This window comes from Mirounga leonina, unplaced genomic scaffold (genome assembly GCF_011800145.1).
Source record: "Mirounga leonina isolate KUSES-001 unplaced genomic scaffold, KU_Mleo_1.0 Mir_175, whole genome shotgun sequence".
Lineage (NCBI taxonomy): Eukaryota > Metazoa > Chordata > Mammalia > Carnivora > Phocidae > Mirounga > Mirounga leonina.
In genome coordinates this window covers 7,315,369-7,329,305 of record NW_023270453.1, presented here as the reverse complement: position 1 = coordinate 7,329,305, position 13,937 = coordinate 7,315,369, and the positions used below count along the sequence as shown (strand labels likewise).

Sequence of the window (13,937 nt, the reverse complement as noted above, 5' to 3'; positions counted from 1 at the left end):
GGCAAGATTTCATTCTTTTTGATGGCTGAATACTATTCTATGGGGGTGTGTGTGTGTGTGTGTGTGTGTGTAAACCACACGGTACCTTCTTATTTATGTCCTCACATTCGGAGTCAACAAAATGCCCCATTTCTGAGACCCATGAAAGTCTGCTGGATGCTCTGAGAGCCAGAGCTGCAGGCCAACTGCTCAGAATTTACACAAATACTGTACCTACAGAGAGGAAAACAAGTGGGCAGTCTTTTTATTTTTCTAGGAAAACTCATTTTCTATAAGTTTATTCTATTTTACTTGGGTGTAAATATTTCAAAACAAAAACGTCCACTGAAGCATGAAACATCTAACTACCGAGAACAATGGGCTCCTTCCCCTCTTCTGTGTTCATCTCCACCCAGTGGCCTTCATTCTTTGAAAGCTTTTACTTTAGTGCCACATAAAACTCATCACCTAAGACTATGCACGTAACGTGTGAAGCTTCATCACTGAACTGTCGTCACGCTACCTACCTTTTCTCAGGAGCGTTTGACACATTTTAACATCTGAGCAACACGTTAAAATTCAAAGACTTACAGTACTTACATTTCTGATCGAATAAGAATTGATTTTTCTCCTCTGAATCCACTAAAAAAAAATAAATTCACCTACACTTGACCAATCTGAGAACATTTAATACAGTTTTTATAAATACAGTTTTATATTAATTTTATAGAACAGAACTGCAAAGACCAAAAATTATCTACACATGGCTTTCCTTCCAACTGGTAAGAAAATATGAAACAGCATGCATTATTATTTTTTTAAAGATTTTATTTATTTATTCGTAAGAGATATATATAGAGACAGAGAGAGAGGGAGAGGAAGAGGGAGAAGCAGGCTCCCTGCCGAGCAGGGAGCCCGATGTGGGACTCGATCCCAGGACCCTGGGATCATGACCTGAGCCGAAGGCAGAAGCTCAACCATCTGAGCCACCCAGGCGCCCAGCATGCAGCATTATTATTGTCATGTCTCAACTCTACTGAGACAAGGAAAAACACAAGGAGCAATTATTACACTCATGAACAAGGATCAGTGAAAAAAACTAACAAAATTTTTTAGGGATGCCTCGGTGGCTCAGTCGGTTAAGGGTCTGCCTTCAGCTCAGGTCATGATTCCAGGGTCCTGGGATTGAGCCCGCATTGGGCTCCCTGCTTGGAGGGGAGTCTGCTTCTCCCTCTCCCTCTGTGCTTGTTCTCTCGTTCTCTCAAATGAGTAAATACAATCTTAGAATTTTTTCCTAAGATTTTATTTATTTGTCAGAGAGACAAGAGAGACAGAGCACAAGCAGGGCAGAGGCAGAGGGAGAAGCAGGCTCCCCGCTGAGTAAGGAGCCCCATGGAGGACTCAATCCAGGACCCTGGGATCATGACCTGAGCCAAAGGCAGACACTTAACCGACTGAGCCACCGAGGCATCCCTAAAAAATTTTTTTTATTTATTCAGTCATTCAGTGAATTGCTCATTGAATACCTATCATAAGGCAGGTATAGGGCCAGGCCCTGGGAAGGTTTTAAGATGAACATGACATACTTCTTACCTTCAGATTTTAAAATGTTAGTTGGGGAGATAAGGTATTACTACCAAATATGGGAAAGGGAGTTATCATAAAAAGATACACAGCCCCCAGCTGGAGGGTTGTTTTAATACACTCTTCTGGTTATTGATAAAGACATGAAGGGCAAGAAGGGAGACAGAGATGGGTCAGAATGCAAGGATGGGAGCCAGAGGGCACGGAAGCTGCAGAACACCTGGTTCTGGGCTCAGGACAACTCGGGGCAACACAGCAGGTGTCTGTAGATTTCACTTGAATGCAGTGTCATCAACAGGACTCCACTAATCCCCAATCTGCGTTTCTCTGACCTGCTACTAACTGCCTCCCTTTTCTTACTCATACTTTCTCTTCTCTTCTAACCTGGGCTCCAAGGTGGCCTGGCATGCTCACAGACCCTCTGTACCTCAGAACCACTCAGCTGAGAGTCTCACCTCTTCTGGGTTCTTAGCTTGATTCCACTAAAAGGAAGAGAGAGAAGAACGGATGGTCCAGACTTTCTCTTCCAGCTGGGTCCCAGCCCTTGGCTGCACTGTGGACTGGTTACCCCTGAGCCAGGGGTCACATGATATAAGCCCCTTGGCTGCTGAGGTTGAAGGGCAAGGCACCTGCATGAATCACATCTCCAGGGAAGATGGAGACAAGACCTCCTGGAGGATGTGTCCTTAGCTGGTCTTGACGTCCAAGGAGGGCTTGAAGACAGATTGCAAGGTGGGGTGGGACACCCCAGATGGAAAACAGAAAAGGAAATCCAGTTAGGCTAGAATACTTTCTCCTTCAATATGTGAAGGAGAAGAGCCCAGAGAAGGGAGGCTGAGGCTGGATCACAAAGTGGGTGTGCGCTGTGGAAGGAGACTGGATTTTATTCTAGGGCATGGGGGAGGGGAGGGAGAGTGGGGGAGTGAAAGAACTAGAGCTCTGCTCCCAGAAGATTCCTCTAGCAGTTTAGTGCAAGGTGTACTGGAAAGGAGACACAAGAGGTGGGAAGTCTGGTCAATCTCATGCCCAGCACCAATCCAAACTCAAAGACTAGAGGCAAGTACACCAACTGGGGGCTGCTGCATGGTCCGAGGGGAGAGTGACCAGGGCCTGAATCAGGGCACAGGCCTGGCAATGCAAGTGGGCAACAGAAACAAGGCAAGTGTGTGCAAGCACGGGGACATCACGTGAAATTACTCAGGGTATAAGGCCTGGGCCCTGGAACGCTATTTGACTCATAGAGCACAAGAAGGAGAGATGAGGGTCACACACAACTGGTACACAGGGCGAAGGTGATGGCTTACCGAGGGCATATGACACGATGCGGAGATCCTCCAAGAAGCCCCTCAGAGTCACCAGGGGAGACAATGAGGTCTCAGGGTGGGCGGGCGACAGTGAGGGGCGCAGTGGGCAGTGACGAGGAGGTCTGGCAGGCATGGTGGGATGAAGTGTGGTTACAGCAATGGGCTCCGTAGGCTGCAGTGTGAGCCCTTGTCACAAACAGCTTGCTAGGGTTAGTGCCACTCCCGGGGAAAGGGGGACTGAGAAGGGGTCACACACATGGGTGCAGTGGAGGTCAAAGGTGCCTGGGAAGGAGAAGAGGACAGGTCTACAATGGGAACTGTGGGGACTAAGAAGTATGTGTGGAGGGGCCGCTGCAGAAAACCTGCCCACGGGAAACCATGTATACAAATACTGCAGTCTCCGCCCCTTCTTACCGACCCTCACCTTCCAGGTAATCGCGCAGCCACCAAGACTCAGGGCCAGGGCGCTGTCCAGCACTGAGTGTAAGCATTTGGGATTTTATTCCAAGTACAGAGGAAAAGCTGCTGAAGAGCAGAAGCAAGGGGACTTGATCGCTGTAACTGGGTGAAGACTAGATTATAGGTTGGCGAGGGTGGGAACGAGACAGCCAATTAAAAACCTACTGCAACTCTCCGGGCCGGGGTGGGGGGGTGGGGTGGGGTGGGGTTGGTGTCTTGGATCCGAGTGGTGCAACGCAGATGGAGAGAAGCAGCCCTGCCAGGGAGCCAGCTGTGAGGACAGAAGGGTCAGGGGTAGTTCCTAGGGTTTGTCTTGACCCCTGAGGTACCATGTTTGTACTGCCTACGGAGATGGAGAGTAAAACACAGCCAGAGTTCTGTGTGTATAAGTCAAGTCTGAGATGCCTATTAGACAGCCAAGTGGAAATGACAAAGCAGCAGCTAGCTCTGGGCCTCCTTCTCAGGGAGTCCAGGCTGGAGGTGAGACTGGGAGTTACCTGTGTCCGGGGAGCATTAAGGCATGGGCCCATGATATCTTCTAGGGAGAGTCCTGGAAAGAAGAAATGTAGGCCCAGGACAGTCACCGGAGTGTCCAGAGAAGTGACCAAGAGGAGAAAGAAAATCAAGGCATGATGTTACGGGAGTGAAGGGAGGAGAGTCTCGAGTCATCTCTGTAGGATGCTGTGGAGACGTCCAGGGAGATGCGGAGAGAAACGTCCTTGGGTTTGGCCACATGGGGCTATAAGAGACTCCAACAAAGCAGTCAGTACGGAGCAATGAGGCAGGGGAGGGCTTGCAGTGTGCTGAACAGGGAAAGACAGTCGAGGAAGCAGGAAAGAAGGGCATGTAGACGTCACAGGGACCCAGGGCAGTGGCTAGAGCCGGGCATGGTTGCAGAAGCAACTGGCAGAGACGCACAACTGTAATATTTGTCCACTCCAGCGTGGGAGAAAACGGTGGGGCAGGAGCAAGAGGGAACACTGAAGTCCCCGCGGAAGAGAAGAGATGGGGATGCAGAACACAAACAGAGGGACTGGCATGTACTTGGACAGGGACCCTCCTTCCAGCACAACAAGGAGCAGCGGGCGGGTGTGTGGACTTGTGGTGGGCAAGGGAGGGTTCTCAGTTTCTCTGTGAAGTATGTAGCGACGTCATGAGCTGAGATCGAGGATGTGAGTGTGGGTGTACACACAGGAAGTCGGGAGATGGAGAAGAGGGTGTCAAAGTCGTCTTGGAGACTCAGAAAACAAATGACCGGGAAGGGCCCCTGTCTCGCAGGGCTGATGCCTATTCGAGGCCTGTGGTCATGAACCAACTGCACAACCAGTGGCTGCAATGTGAGGGTCCGTCCAGCCACGTGTGGTTGTGCTGGCGTGGCCAAACGTGGCTCAGGTCAACCAGGCTCAGAAGTTACTGAGTCAGGCAAACGTGGCAGAGGGGGAGGGGAACAACACCGCTGGGGGGCGGGTACTGCAAGGGAACAATTCCAACGAAGGGCCATGGCACTTCGGCTGGGGAGGGAGGGAATCCTGTTGGCAACGACATGGTGGGTCATGGCTCTGGAGCCCTCAGTGGTATGTAAGCTGTTGTCACAGGTAAGAGGAGGGAATGTGGTGGCTGAGCTTGGAGGTGGTGCATTTGCTGGAATGAGGAGGCCTAAGGCATGCCTGCAGAAGTGGGTGGTCACTCACCCAGTGGGGGAGAGAAGCACCCCCGGAGTGGAACAGCAGCGGGGGGGACCAGATGGGCATCGTCTGTAGGTATGCTAACGTCCCCAAGAAACAATTAGAGGAGCATCGTGAGCCTGGGAACTAGGAGCTCATATCATGAGTCCAGGAGGAAAGTTGACCAAGACACTGGTGGTGAGTGGTCCAGTCAACCTCCAAGGAGCCGCAAAGAGGCAAGTCATGGAAGCTCAGCCCCCACTTGAGAAGGCTGCAGGGAAGGCTGTGTGAGCTCAGGGACATTTCAGACCAGGAAGGAGGGCGGTGCTCAGAGAAGAGGAGGAAGGGAGTTGCTGCAGCTGTATCTGTGCCCAGAGGACACAGGGTGAGGGAGGGCTGGGGCAGGCAGGGGTGGGGCGGGGTGGGGTGGGCTCTCCTGGACAATGTCTTCTGGTCTGTATCCTGCAGCCTGGCTCATCTCCATTTATAAAGGCCCACGGGCAGGTCCACACTGCAGAAGCCCAGCTGGCTTCTTGAGCACGTTCTACCAAAGATGTTGGTGGACCAACATCTCGGGGAAAGAATGGTTAACTCAGAGAAAGCAGAAGAAAACTGGAACAAAGAATGAGAACAGCCAGCAAGAGAGGAGATGAGGACTAACTCTGAGGAAATGGTGGGGGAAGGGCCAGTTAAGAGGAACACTTAGAATGTTGTGTAACATATGGCAGGTGGTCAGTTTTTTACTTTTATTTTTATTTATTTATTTTTAAAAGACTTATTTATTCGAGAGAGTGCGCACAAGCAGGGGGAGGGGCAGAAAGTGAGGGAGAAGCAGACTCCCTGCCAAGCAGGGAGCCGACACGGGGCTCGATCCCAGCACCCCGGGAGCATGACCTGGGCCAAAGCAGATGCCCAACTGACTGAGCCACCCAGGTGCCCCGTGGTCAGTTTTTTTAAATAAAAAATCAAAACATTTGAGGCTGTGAAAGAAAACAATGGGTCCTAAGGCATATCTAAAAAGAAGATGCTATGACACGTGGGTCACACTCCCTGTTTAATTGCTTTGTGTCAGTCCCCCCACCACGTGGACACATGGCACAGCAACAACCCCGATCAGAAGCAGCAGAGTCCCGACCAGGCTGGGTCTGAGTTGCTTGCAGGCTGCATGGGCTCCTCTCCTCAGGAAATGAGAAGTCGGTCTCAAACTCCAAAGCCACAAGGAGTCTGGTCCAGGGGATTCGTCATTCTCATTTGCTATTTGAAGAGCTGTAGTCAGCTCTAAATTATACTCTGCTTATCCTAACCTATGCCATGACATAAATGGGTGAAGACAGCCTATCTGTATCAAGGACATTCATTGCAACCATTCGACTCTTGCTATCATTTTCCACTGGGTTAAATTCTGATAAAGACCAAAATTCTGATAGAGATCATTTTGGTCTTTATCGGAATTTAGTCCAGTCGAAATGAGAGCAAGACACTAAAGATTCCTCTCTTAGTGAAGAACATGAGAAGGAAGTACAATCGTTCCCTCATTTCAAGAAAACCATTGTCACACTCCATGTTCACTGCAGCATTATTTAGAAGAGCCAAGACGTGGACACACCTAAGTGTCCATCAACGGATAAACGGCTACAGAAAATGTGATCTATGATGGAATATTACTCAGCCATGAAAAAGAAGGAAATCCTGCCATTTGTGACAATATGGTTGAACCTGGAGGACATTAAGCTAAGTGAAATAAGCCAGACAGAGAAAGATAGGTACTACATGATCTCACTTACATGTGCAATCTGAAATAAACCGAACTCATAGAAACAGAACAGACTGGTGGTTGCCAGAGGTGGGGGGGTGGGGAAAGTGGGTGAAGGGGCTCAAAAGGCACAAACTTCTAGTTATAACTAAGTCCTGGGGATATAATGTACAGCATGGTGACTACAGTTTAATACTGTATTGTATATATGAAAGTTGCTAAGAGAGTAGGTCTTGAAAGTTCTCATCACAAGAAGAAAAATTTGTAGCTATGTGGGGTGAGGGATGTTAACTAGCCTTACTGTGGCAATCATTTTGCAATATACACATATATCCAATCATTATGTTGTACGCCTAAAAGGAATACAATGTTGTATGTTAATTATATGGCTGGGTGTTCACCTCTGCACGTTCCCCACAGCCACTCAACAAAAAAGGAATGAATGAGTTCACTTCATTTGCAAATGGCACACGAATGTGGTTAGGTAGAGAATGATTCTTATCAAATGGTATTAAAATGAAGTAAATAAAAAATTAATCTGATGGAACATTAAAAGCTGGAAAGATTGCTCTCTGGCCCATGATTTAGATGAAAGAAAGTGATCTCAGCACAAATACGTTTGACATAAGTATTATTCCCAATTCTAACCCCACCACCAGCTCAGAGAAATCCCTTAAGCTTTCGGTACTAGAGTCTCCACAAGAGAAATTAGGTGTGAGGTCACATTTATGCACATCACTGCATGTTATGTCAGATGGGTTAAGAAAATGAGGGACAAGAGAGAGAAAAAGACCACACTTGAGTCTATGAACCTTCTCTCTCTCTTTTCTAAGGGGGGGTATTTTGTTTTGTTGTGTTAAAAAACACATACCATTAAATTTATCATCTTAATCATTTTTAAGTGTACAGTATAATAGTGTTAGGTACATTATTGTGCAACAGATCTCTAGGTCCTTTTTGTTGTACAAAACTGAAACTCTAACCCCTTGAATACTTATGAACCTTTGCTCATGAGGCTCAGGTGGGGTCCTGGGCTCTGAACCCACGAGGTAAATATCCTCAACTTTGGAAAAGAGAGAGATGTGGTATGGGCAGAGTGGTGGCGGTCCCTTCTTTTTTCTCACGCACTTAAAGGCTGGCCCTAAAGAAACAAGATCACAGCCAGTGGATAGTTTAACCAAAAATTCAAGTGTGTTTGCACACTCACACGGACAACACCCATTGTGTTCAGCTCTGGGTAAATTCATTGCCATCACCATCTGACAAGAAGCTGTCTCTTATAAGATCTTAGTAGACAGCAGACAGTAACAAAAGTTACTGTCACTTCTCTTTTTCTTTTTTTTTTTTTTTAAGATTGTATTTATTTGCGAGAGACAGAATGAGAGACAGAGAGCATGAGAGGGAGGAGGGTCAGAGGGAGAAGCAGACTCCCCGCCGAGCAGGGAGCCCGATGCGGGACTCGATCCCAGGACTCCAGGATCACGACCTGAGCCGAAGGCAGTCGCTTAACCAACTGAGCCACCCAGGCGCCCCACTTCTCTTTTTCAATATTCAACATACCTTGGAATCCTGAGACTATTTGGACAACATCTTCATACACCATTAGAGTGGCGGATCGTTCTGGAAGCAGGCCCAGGCTCAGTGAAGAAAATACTGCAGAAACAAAAATGGACATAAGGGAATTCTGAAATTTAAATAAAAACGCCCACTCTAATTTTGGGGGCACACCACATTCTTTGTATTGTCTGATTTCAAATCAATCAACAATACTGGTTTTTAGTATTGTGACATAATAAAATATATAATATTATTTGGTGTCTGACCCTGGTTCCTGACACAGAGCGCCTAACTCCCTTGTAATTTCCTGGGTGTTAGGAGGATTTTTTTGTTCTAATGAGGCAACTCTGGGTGGGCTCCTGGATGGGGGCTGGTCACCAGAAAGCTGTAATTAGAAGCTTGGAACTTTCAGCCCCACCCCTCCACCTCCAGGGAGGGGAGAGGGGTGAGAAATTAAATTCATAATCAACCTTGCCTACATAATGAAACCTCCGTGAAAATTCCAAAAGTACAGGGTTTGGGGAGTTTCCAGATTGGTGAATGCATCTACCGTGCCAGGGGGGTGGGACACCTCAACTCCCAGGGACAGAAGCTGCCGTGTTCAGGACCCTTCCAGACCTCGTCTGTGTATCTCCTCCTCTGGGTGTTCATCTGTATCCTTTATGATATCCCTTATAATAAGTTGGCAAATGTAAATAAATGTTTCCCTGAGTTCTTGAGCCATTATAGCAAATTACTGAACCTGAGAAAGGGTCGTAGGCGCCCGATTCGGAGCCAGTTGCCCAAAGCACAGGTGGTGACATGCTAGGAGTTGTGTGTGAGTGGGGGGGGCAGTCTCGTGGGACTGAGCCCTTCACCTGGGGGTCTGCGCTGACTCTGGGTAATGCTAGAATTGAACTGTAGGACACCCCATTGGTGTCCAGAGAGTTGGAGAATTGGTTGGTTTGAGAAAAAGCCCCATTCATTTGTGTCAGCAGTGTTGTGAGTAGAGAGAAAGGAAACATTTTTTGTTTAAGTCTGATTAGCAAGACTTTCTGGATGCTACGAGAATGCCGCAATCTCTCGTATAACAACTGCTCACGCTACAACAGTCAACTAGTTTTTATTTGCCTAGAAGTTTTTAGTAAAGTATCTGAGTCTCTTCACATTAGGAACATACTACACATTATATGAATGTAAAATATATAAAGTTAGATATTAATGTTAAAAAAAGACTTTAAAAACATGTGCTCAGGTTAACAAACGACACATGACAGAAGAACATGCCCCCGTATTCCGGAAACTAGTAAGATGACAGCACTCGTGCTGTTTTTAAAATTCTTGCTTAAGTACCTAGACTTTCAACTAAAAAATTCACAAAGCCTGCATGTTTCTGGGGAGAACATGAATCGAAAACAAATAAATGTATTATGGAAAAATAATGCTCACTAAGTCACTGAACCCTTAGTAACATGTCAGACATTATTCTAAGTGCTTTAAATTTGATGATTTATTTAAATCTCAAAACAGCTCTATGGTGGCACCTGGGTGGCGCCGTTGGCTAAGCCTCCAACTCTTGGTTTTGGCCCAGGTCATGATCTCAGGGTCGTGGGATGGAGCCCCCCTGTTGGGCTCCATGCTCAAGAGTCTGCTTGAGATTCTTTCTCTCCCTCTTTGTCCCTCCCTCTGCTCACGCATGTGCGTGCATGCACGCACGCACACTCTCTCAAATAAGTAAATAAATCTTAAAAGAAATCCAACTCTATGAAATAGATATTATTAACTTGTCCATTTGACAGGTAAGGAAACAGGCTTATAGGTAAGGAATTAACTTGTGCAAGATCCCACAGCTGGTAAATACTGGAGCTAGGACTTAACTCTGGAGTCTGTTCTCAACTGCTATGCTACACAGACTCAAATTCAAAGACCCACTGGGCTTTATCCAGTCCAAGTTTAAAGATGAGGAAAGCAAGGTCTAGAGAGGTAAACTGACTTTCTGGGAAAATATCGGGGACCAGAAATATCAAGTGCTAAGAATATCTGTTAGCACTGGCTCTTAATAGTGCCCGGAGGGGACCAGTGAGCTGGCCTTGGACATGACCTCTCTTTTCATATCCCCTCTACAGTCAACTTACGGAGCTGCCATTATATACAAGGCCCAGTGCTTGAAGCGTGGAACAGATCAGTGCTGGAGGCAATCTGGGCCTGCAAGGTTCTAATCAGAAGGGGCCTGGGGCACACAACAAGTGGAAGGTGGTCATTGCCATGAGCAACATAAGAAGGCACCTCGGTGCTGTGGAAATAATCTGGTGGTTCCTCAAAATATATCACACACAGAGTTACCATCTGATCCAGCAATTCCACTTCTAGGTAGAGACCCAAGAGAACTGAGAATGTATATTCACACGATAACTTATAAGTCAATGTTCATGGCAAAAAATGGAAACAACCCAATATCCACCAACCAATGAGCAGATAAACAAAATGAGGGCCATCCATACAATGGAACATCATTCATTCATAAAAAAGGAAAAAATACTGATTCAGGCTATAATACGGATGCACCATGAAAGCGCTTCGCAAAGTAAAAGATGCCAGACACAGAAGGCTCCATATTACAGAATTCCATTTATCTGCAATGTTCAGAATAGGCCAACCACAGAGACAGAGAGGAGATTGGTGGTTGCCAGGGCCTGGGGGTCATGGGGGGTACAGAAAATATTCTGGGATTAGTTAGTGGTGATGGTTGTGTAATTTTGTGAACTGCACACTTCAAAATGGTGAACTTAATGGTATATGAATTATAATTTTAAATACAAAAACAAAAACAAAAAGAATAAGAAAAAAAAGAATTCATCTTAGGAGTTCAAAGTTGGGAGAAAAGTCACTTCAGGTTGGGGGAGGGAGGGTCAGGGAATGCGTGTGAGCCAGGATTAAAGCAGGGAGACCTACCTTGGATAAATCCTTTGTAACTACTTCAAAGGGACACTTAACCTTCTTTAACAATGATCCCTTCACCCAACAGCACTGGGTCTCCAGTGGCCCAGAAGAAAGGGTCACTGTAGCGATGTTGCCTTCACGAACGCCCTGTCCCATCAGAGAGCTCACACACATCCCAAGTGGCACTTCCTGGGCCCTGAAAAGCTCTGTGCCGACCGCTGTGGGGGACTCTGAGCTCTGAAGTCACCTGTGATCAGTCTCTCGAGATTTGTGTGACCACCGCAGGGTGTTCTGTGAACATCTCTTAACTGAAAACATTTGGTACTTCCATACATAAGGCATCCGCTCTAGCAGACGTTCTAAAGCCTTATATCCTGGAGAGAAAAATGACCTCTCATGATGAGTGGGCTGAGAGGCACCACAGGAGCTTCCTGGAGCAGGAGAGAAGGGACTGAATGCCCCAAGGGGTGTGGGAGGGGGGCGCAGAGAGACCCCAGACCCCCATCACAGGGGGGATGCTGGCTGATGTCTGGAGGTTCTCGTCCTCCGGGGCAGATGTTTATGTTTTGGTAAGTAGAGAGAAAGGAATGTCGAACTCCACCTGTGAGAGTCAGGAAGACTGCACGGAGCAGCGAACAGCCAGGCTGGGCATGGAACACCCAAGACAAACTCGCCAAGAGAGCATCGGTCAAGGAGTAACCGTGCGGACAAACAGAGCGGGTGACGTGTCAGCTTCATCAAGAGAACAACAAATTGCCCAGGCATCTAGACCATGAGATACATAAGGAAGAAGGGACTAGGGAAGGAGGGTCTAAACTTTATCCTGGGGACACTGAAGCCCTTCACGCAGACGTGTAACATAATTATATATATATATTTATACATATATATATATATATATACACATGTAGGAACATATTTTTAAGACACGGATGCTCACTGAATATAGAAGGTGGTTGGAAGGGGCAGATGGACCGAGCTGGAGGTAGCTGCAACAGGCCTGGCAGAGCGATAACTATGGAGATGGGCCTAATTAAGAGGTGGACTTACAGGCGCCTGGGTGGCTCAGATGGTTAAGTGTCTGCCTTCGGCTCAGGTCATGATCCTGGAGTCCCGGAATCGAGTCCCGCATCGGGCTCCCTGCTAGGCGGGGAGCCTGCTTCTCCCTCTGCCTCTCTCTCTCTCTCTAATGAATAAATAAATAAAATCTTAAAAAAAAAAAAAAAAAGAGGTGGACTTACAGTCTTTCACTGATGGACTGCATTTTCCGTAAGTGAATTTTTTTTTTTTAAAAGATTTTATTTATTTATTTATTTGAGAGAGAGAGAGAGAGAGAAACAGCATGAGAGGGGATAGGGTCAGAGGGAGAAGCAGGCTCCCCGCCGAGCCGGGAGCCCGATGCGGGACTCGATCCCGGGACTCCAGGATCATGACCTGAGCCGAAGGCAGTCGCTTAACCAACTGAGCCACCCAGGCGCCCCCGTAAGTGAATTTGTTTTACCTGTTTGCCAAGGGTAAAGGGTACTCTCCTTATGCTGGGCGTCCCCCTCTCCAATCTATACCTCCTTCCTTGAAAGGGCAAAACCAATACATTCTCCAGGAAAGACTGTCAAGGACGAAAAGAGAAATCCATTCCAAAATCTCTGAAGAATGCCAACAAAACCATGTGCGCACGTGTAGAGAAGAAAGCATTTTCTAGTTTCGAACGGTCACCACATTTTAGGAGAGGCTCCCAGCTTTTCTCTGTTCCTTGTCCAGTTATCTGCAGTACCAACAGTATTTTCTTGACCTCCAAAAGCAAGCATGGAAACAGTAGTTTACTCTGCCTTTCATAATAGGCAAGTCCAAGGTTTGGTCACCTTTTCTGTCAGATTCTAGTTAAGAGTATCTTGATTATATTAACGAGGCAAACAGAGAAAAATAATCAAAGACATGGGTGGATCCTTGAAAATTATTCAGTCTAATTAATTTAGTTTTAGAAATGAGAAATGTGGGCTTGGAAAGCTGTGATGGGCCCCCCGTGTGGGGGGCAGCCGGGGGTGGGTGGGGCGAGAACCCAGGGGTCTTCATGCTTAGTCCCAAACCCTTCCAGTTAAACCACATCGTTTCCATTTTTGACTCATTTAAGAAAATGGATATTATGGAAACGGTTGCTTTTTCTCAAATGATCATGTTTACAAAGTCAAAACGAATGTAATTACAGTACACTGAACCCTCATTATTCGTGGATTCAGTGTTTGCGAATGCGCCTCCTTGCTAAAATTCATTTGTGATCCCACAGTCAATCCTCATGATGCTTTATATGTGCAAGTACAGAGCGGTCAAAAATTTGAGGCCCGGATGCACATATTCCCAGCTGAGGTCAAACAAGGCGACACTTTGCCTTTTCCCTTCAGATCACATAATGTAAGTGCCAGGTTTTTCACATTCCTGTGCTTCTTTTTGGTGATTTCGCTGTTTAAAACGGCCCCCAGGCCCAGGGCTGCCATTCCTAACTGCAGGAAGGCTGGGAGGTGCTTATGGGAAAAATATATGTTAGATAAGCTTTGTTCAACCAGGAGTTACGGAGCTGTTGGCCATGAGTTCCATGTTCATGAACCAGCAGTATATTATTAAATCAAGTGTCTTTTTTTTTTTTACAAGCTTTTTAAATTTATTTATTTGAGAGAGAGAGCACAAACAGGGGGAGGAACAGAGGGAGAGGGAGAAGCAGACTCC

General features: G+C 46.8%; 1 protein-coding gene across 2 annotated transcripts in view; it reads right to left on the bottom strand.

The window, feature by feature from the left end:
• Positions 1-13,937, bottom strand: part of FAM171A1 (family with sequence similarity 171 member A1) — a 128,261-nt gene that overhangs the window by 42,004 nt on the left and 72,320 nt on the right. For both annotated transcript variants that reach the window (XM_035021566.1, XM_035021567.1), the window contains exon 3: positions 8,304-8,396. In XM_035021566.1, coding sequence (XP_034877457.1) covers positions 8,304-8,396 — 93 coding nt within the window. The remainder of the gene's footprint in view (positions 1-8,303; positions 8,397-13,937) is intronic.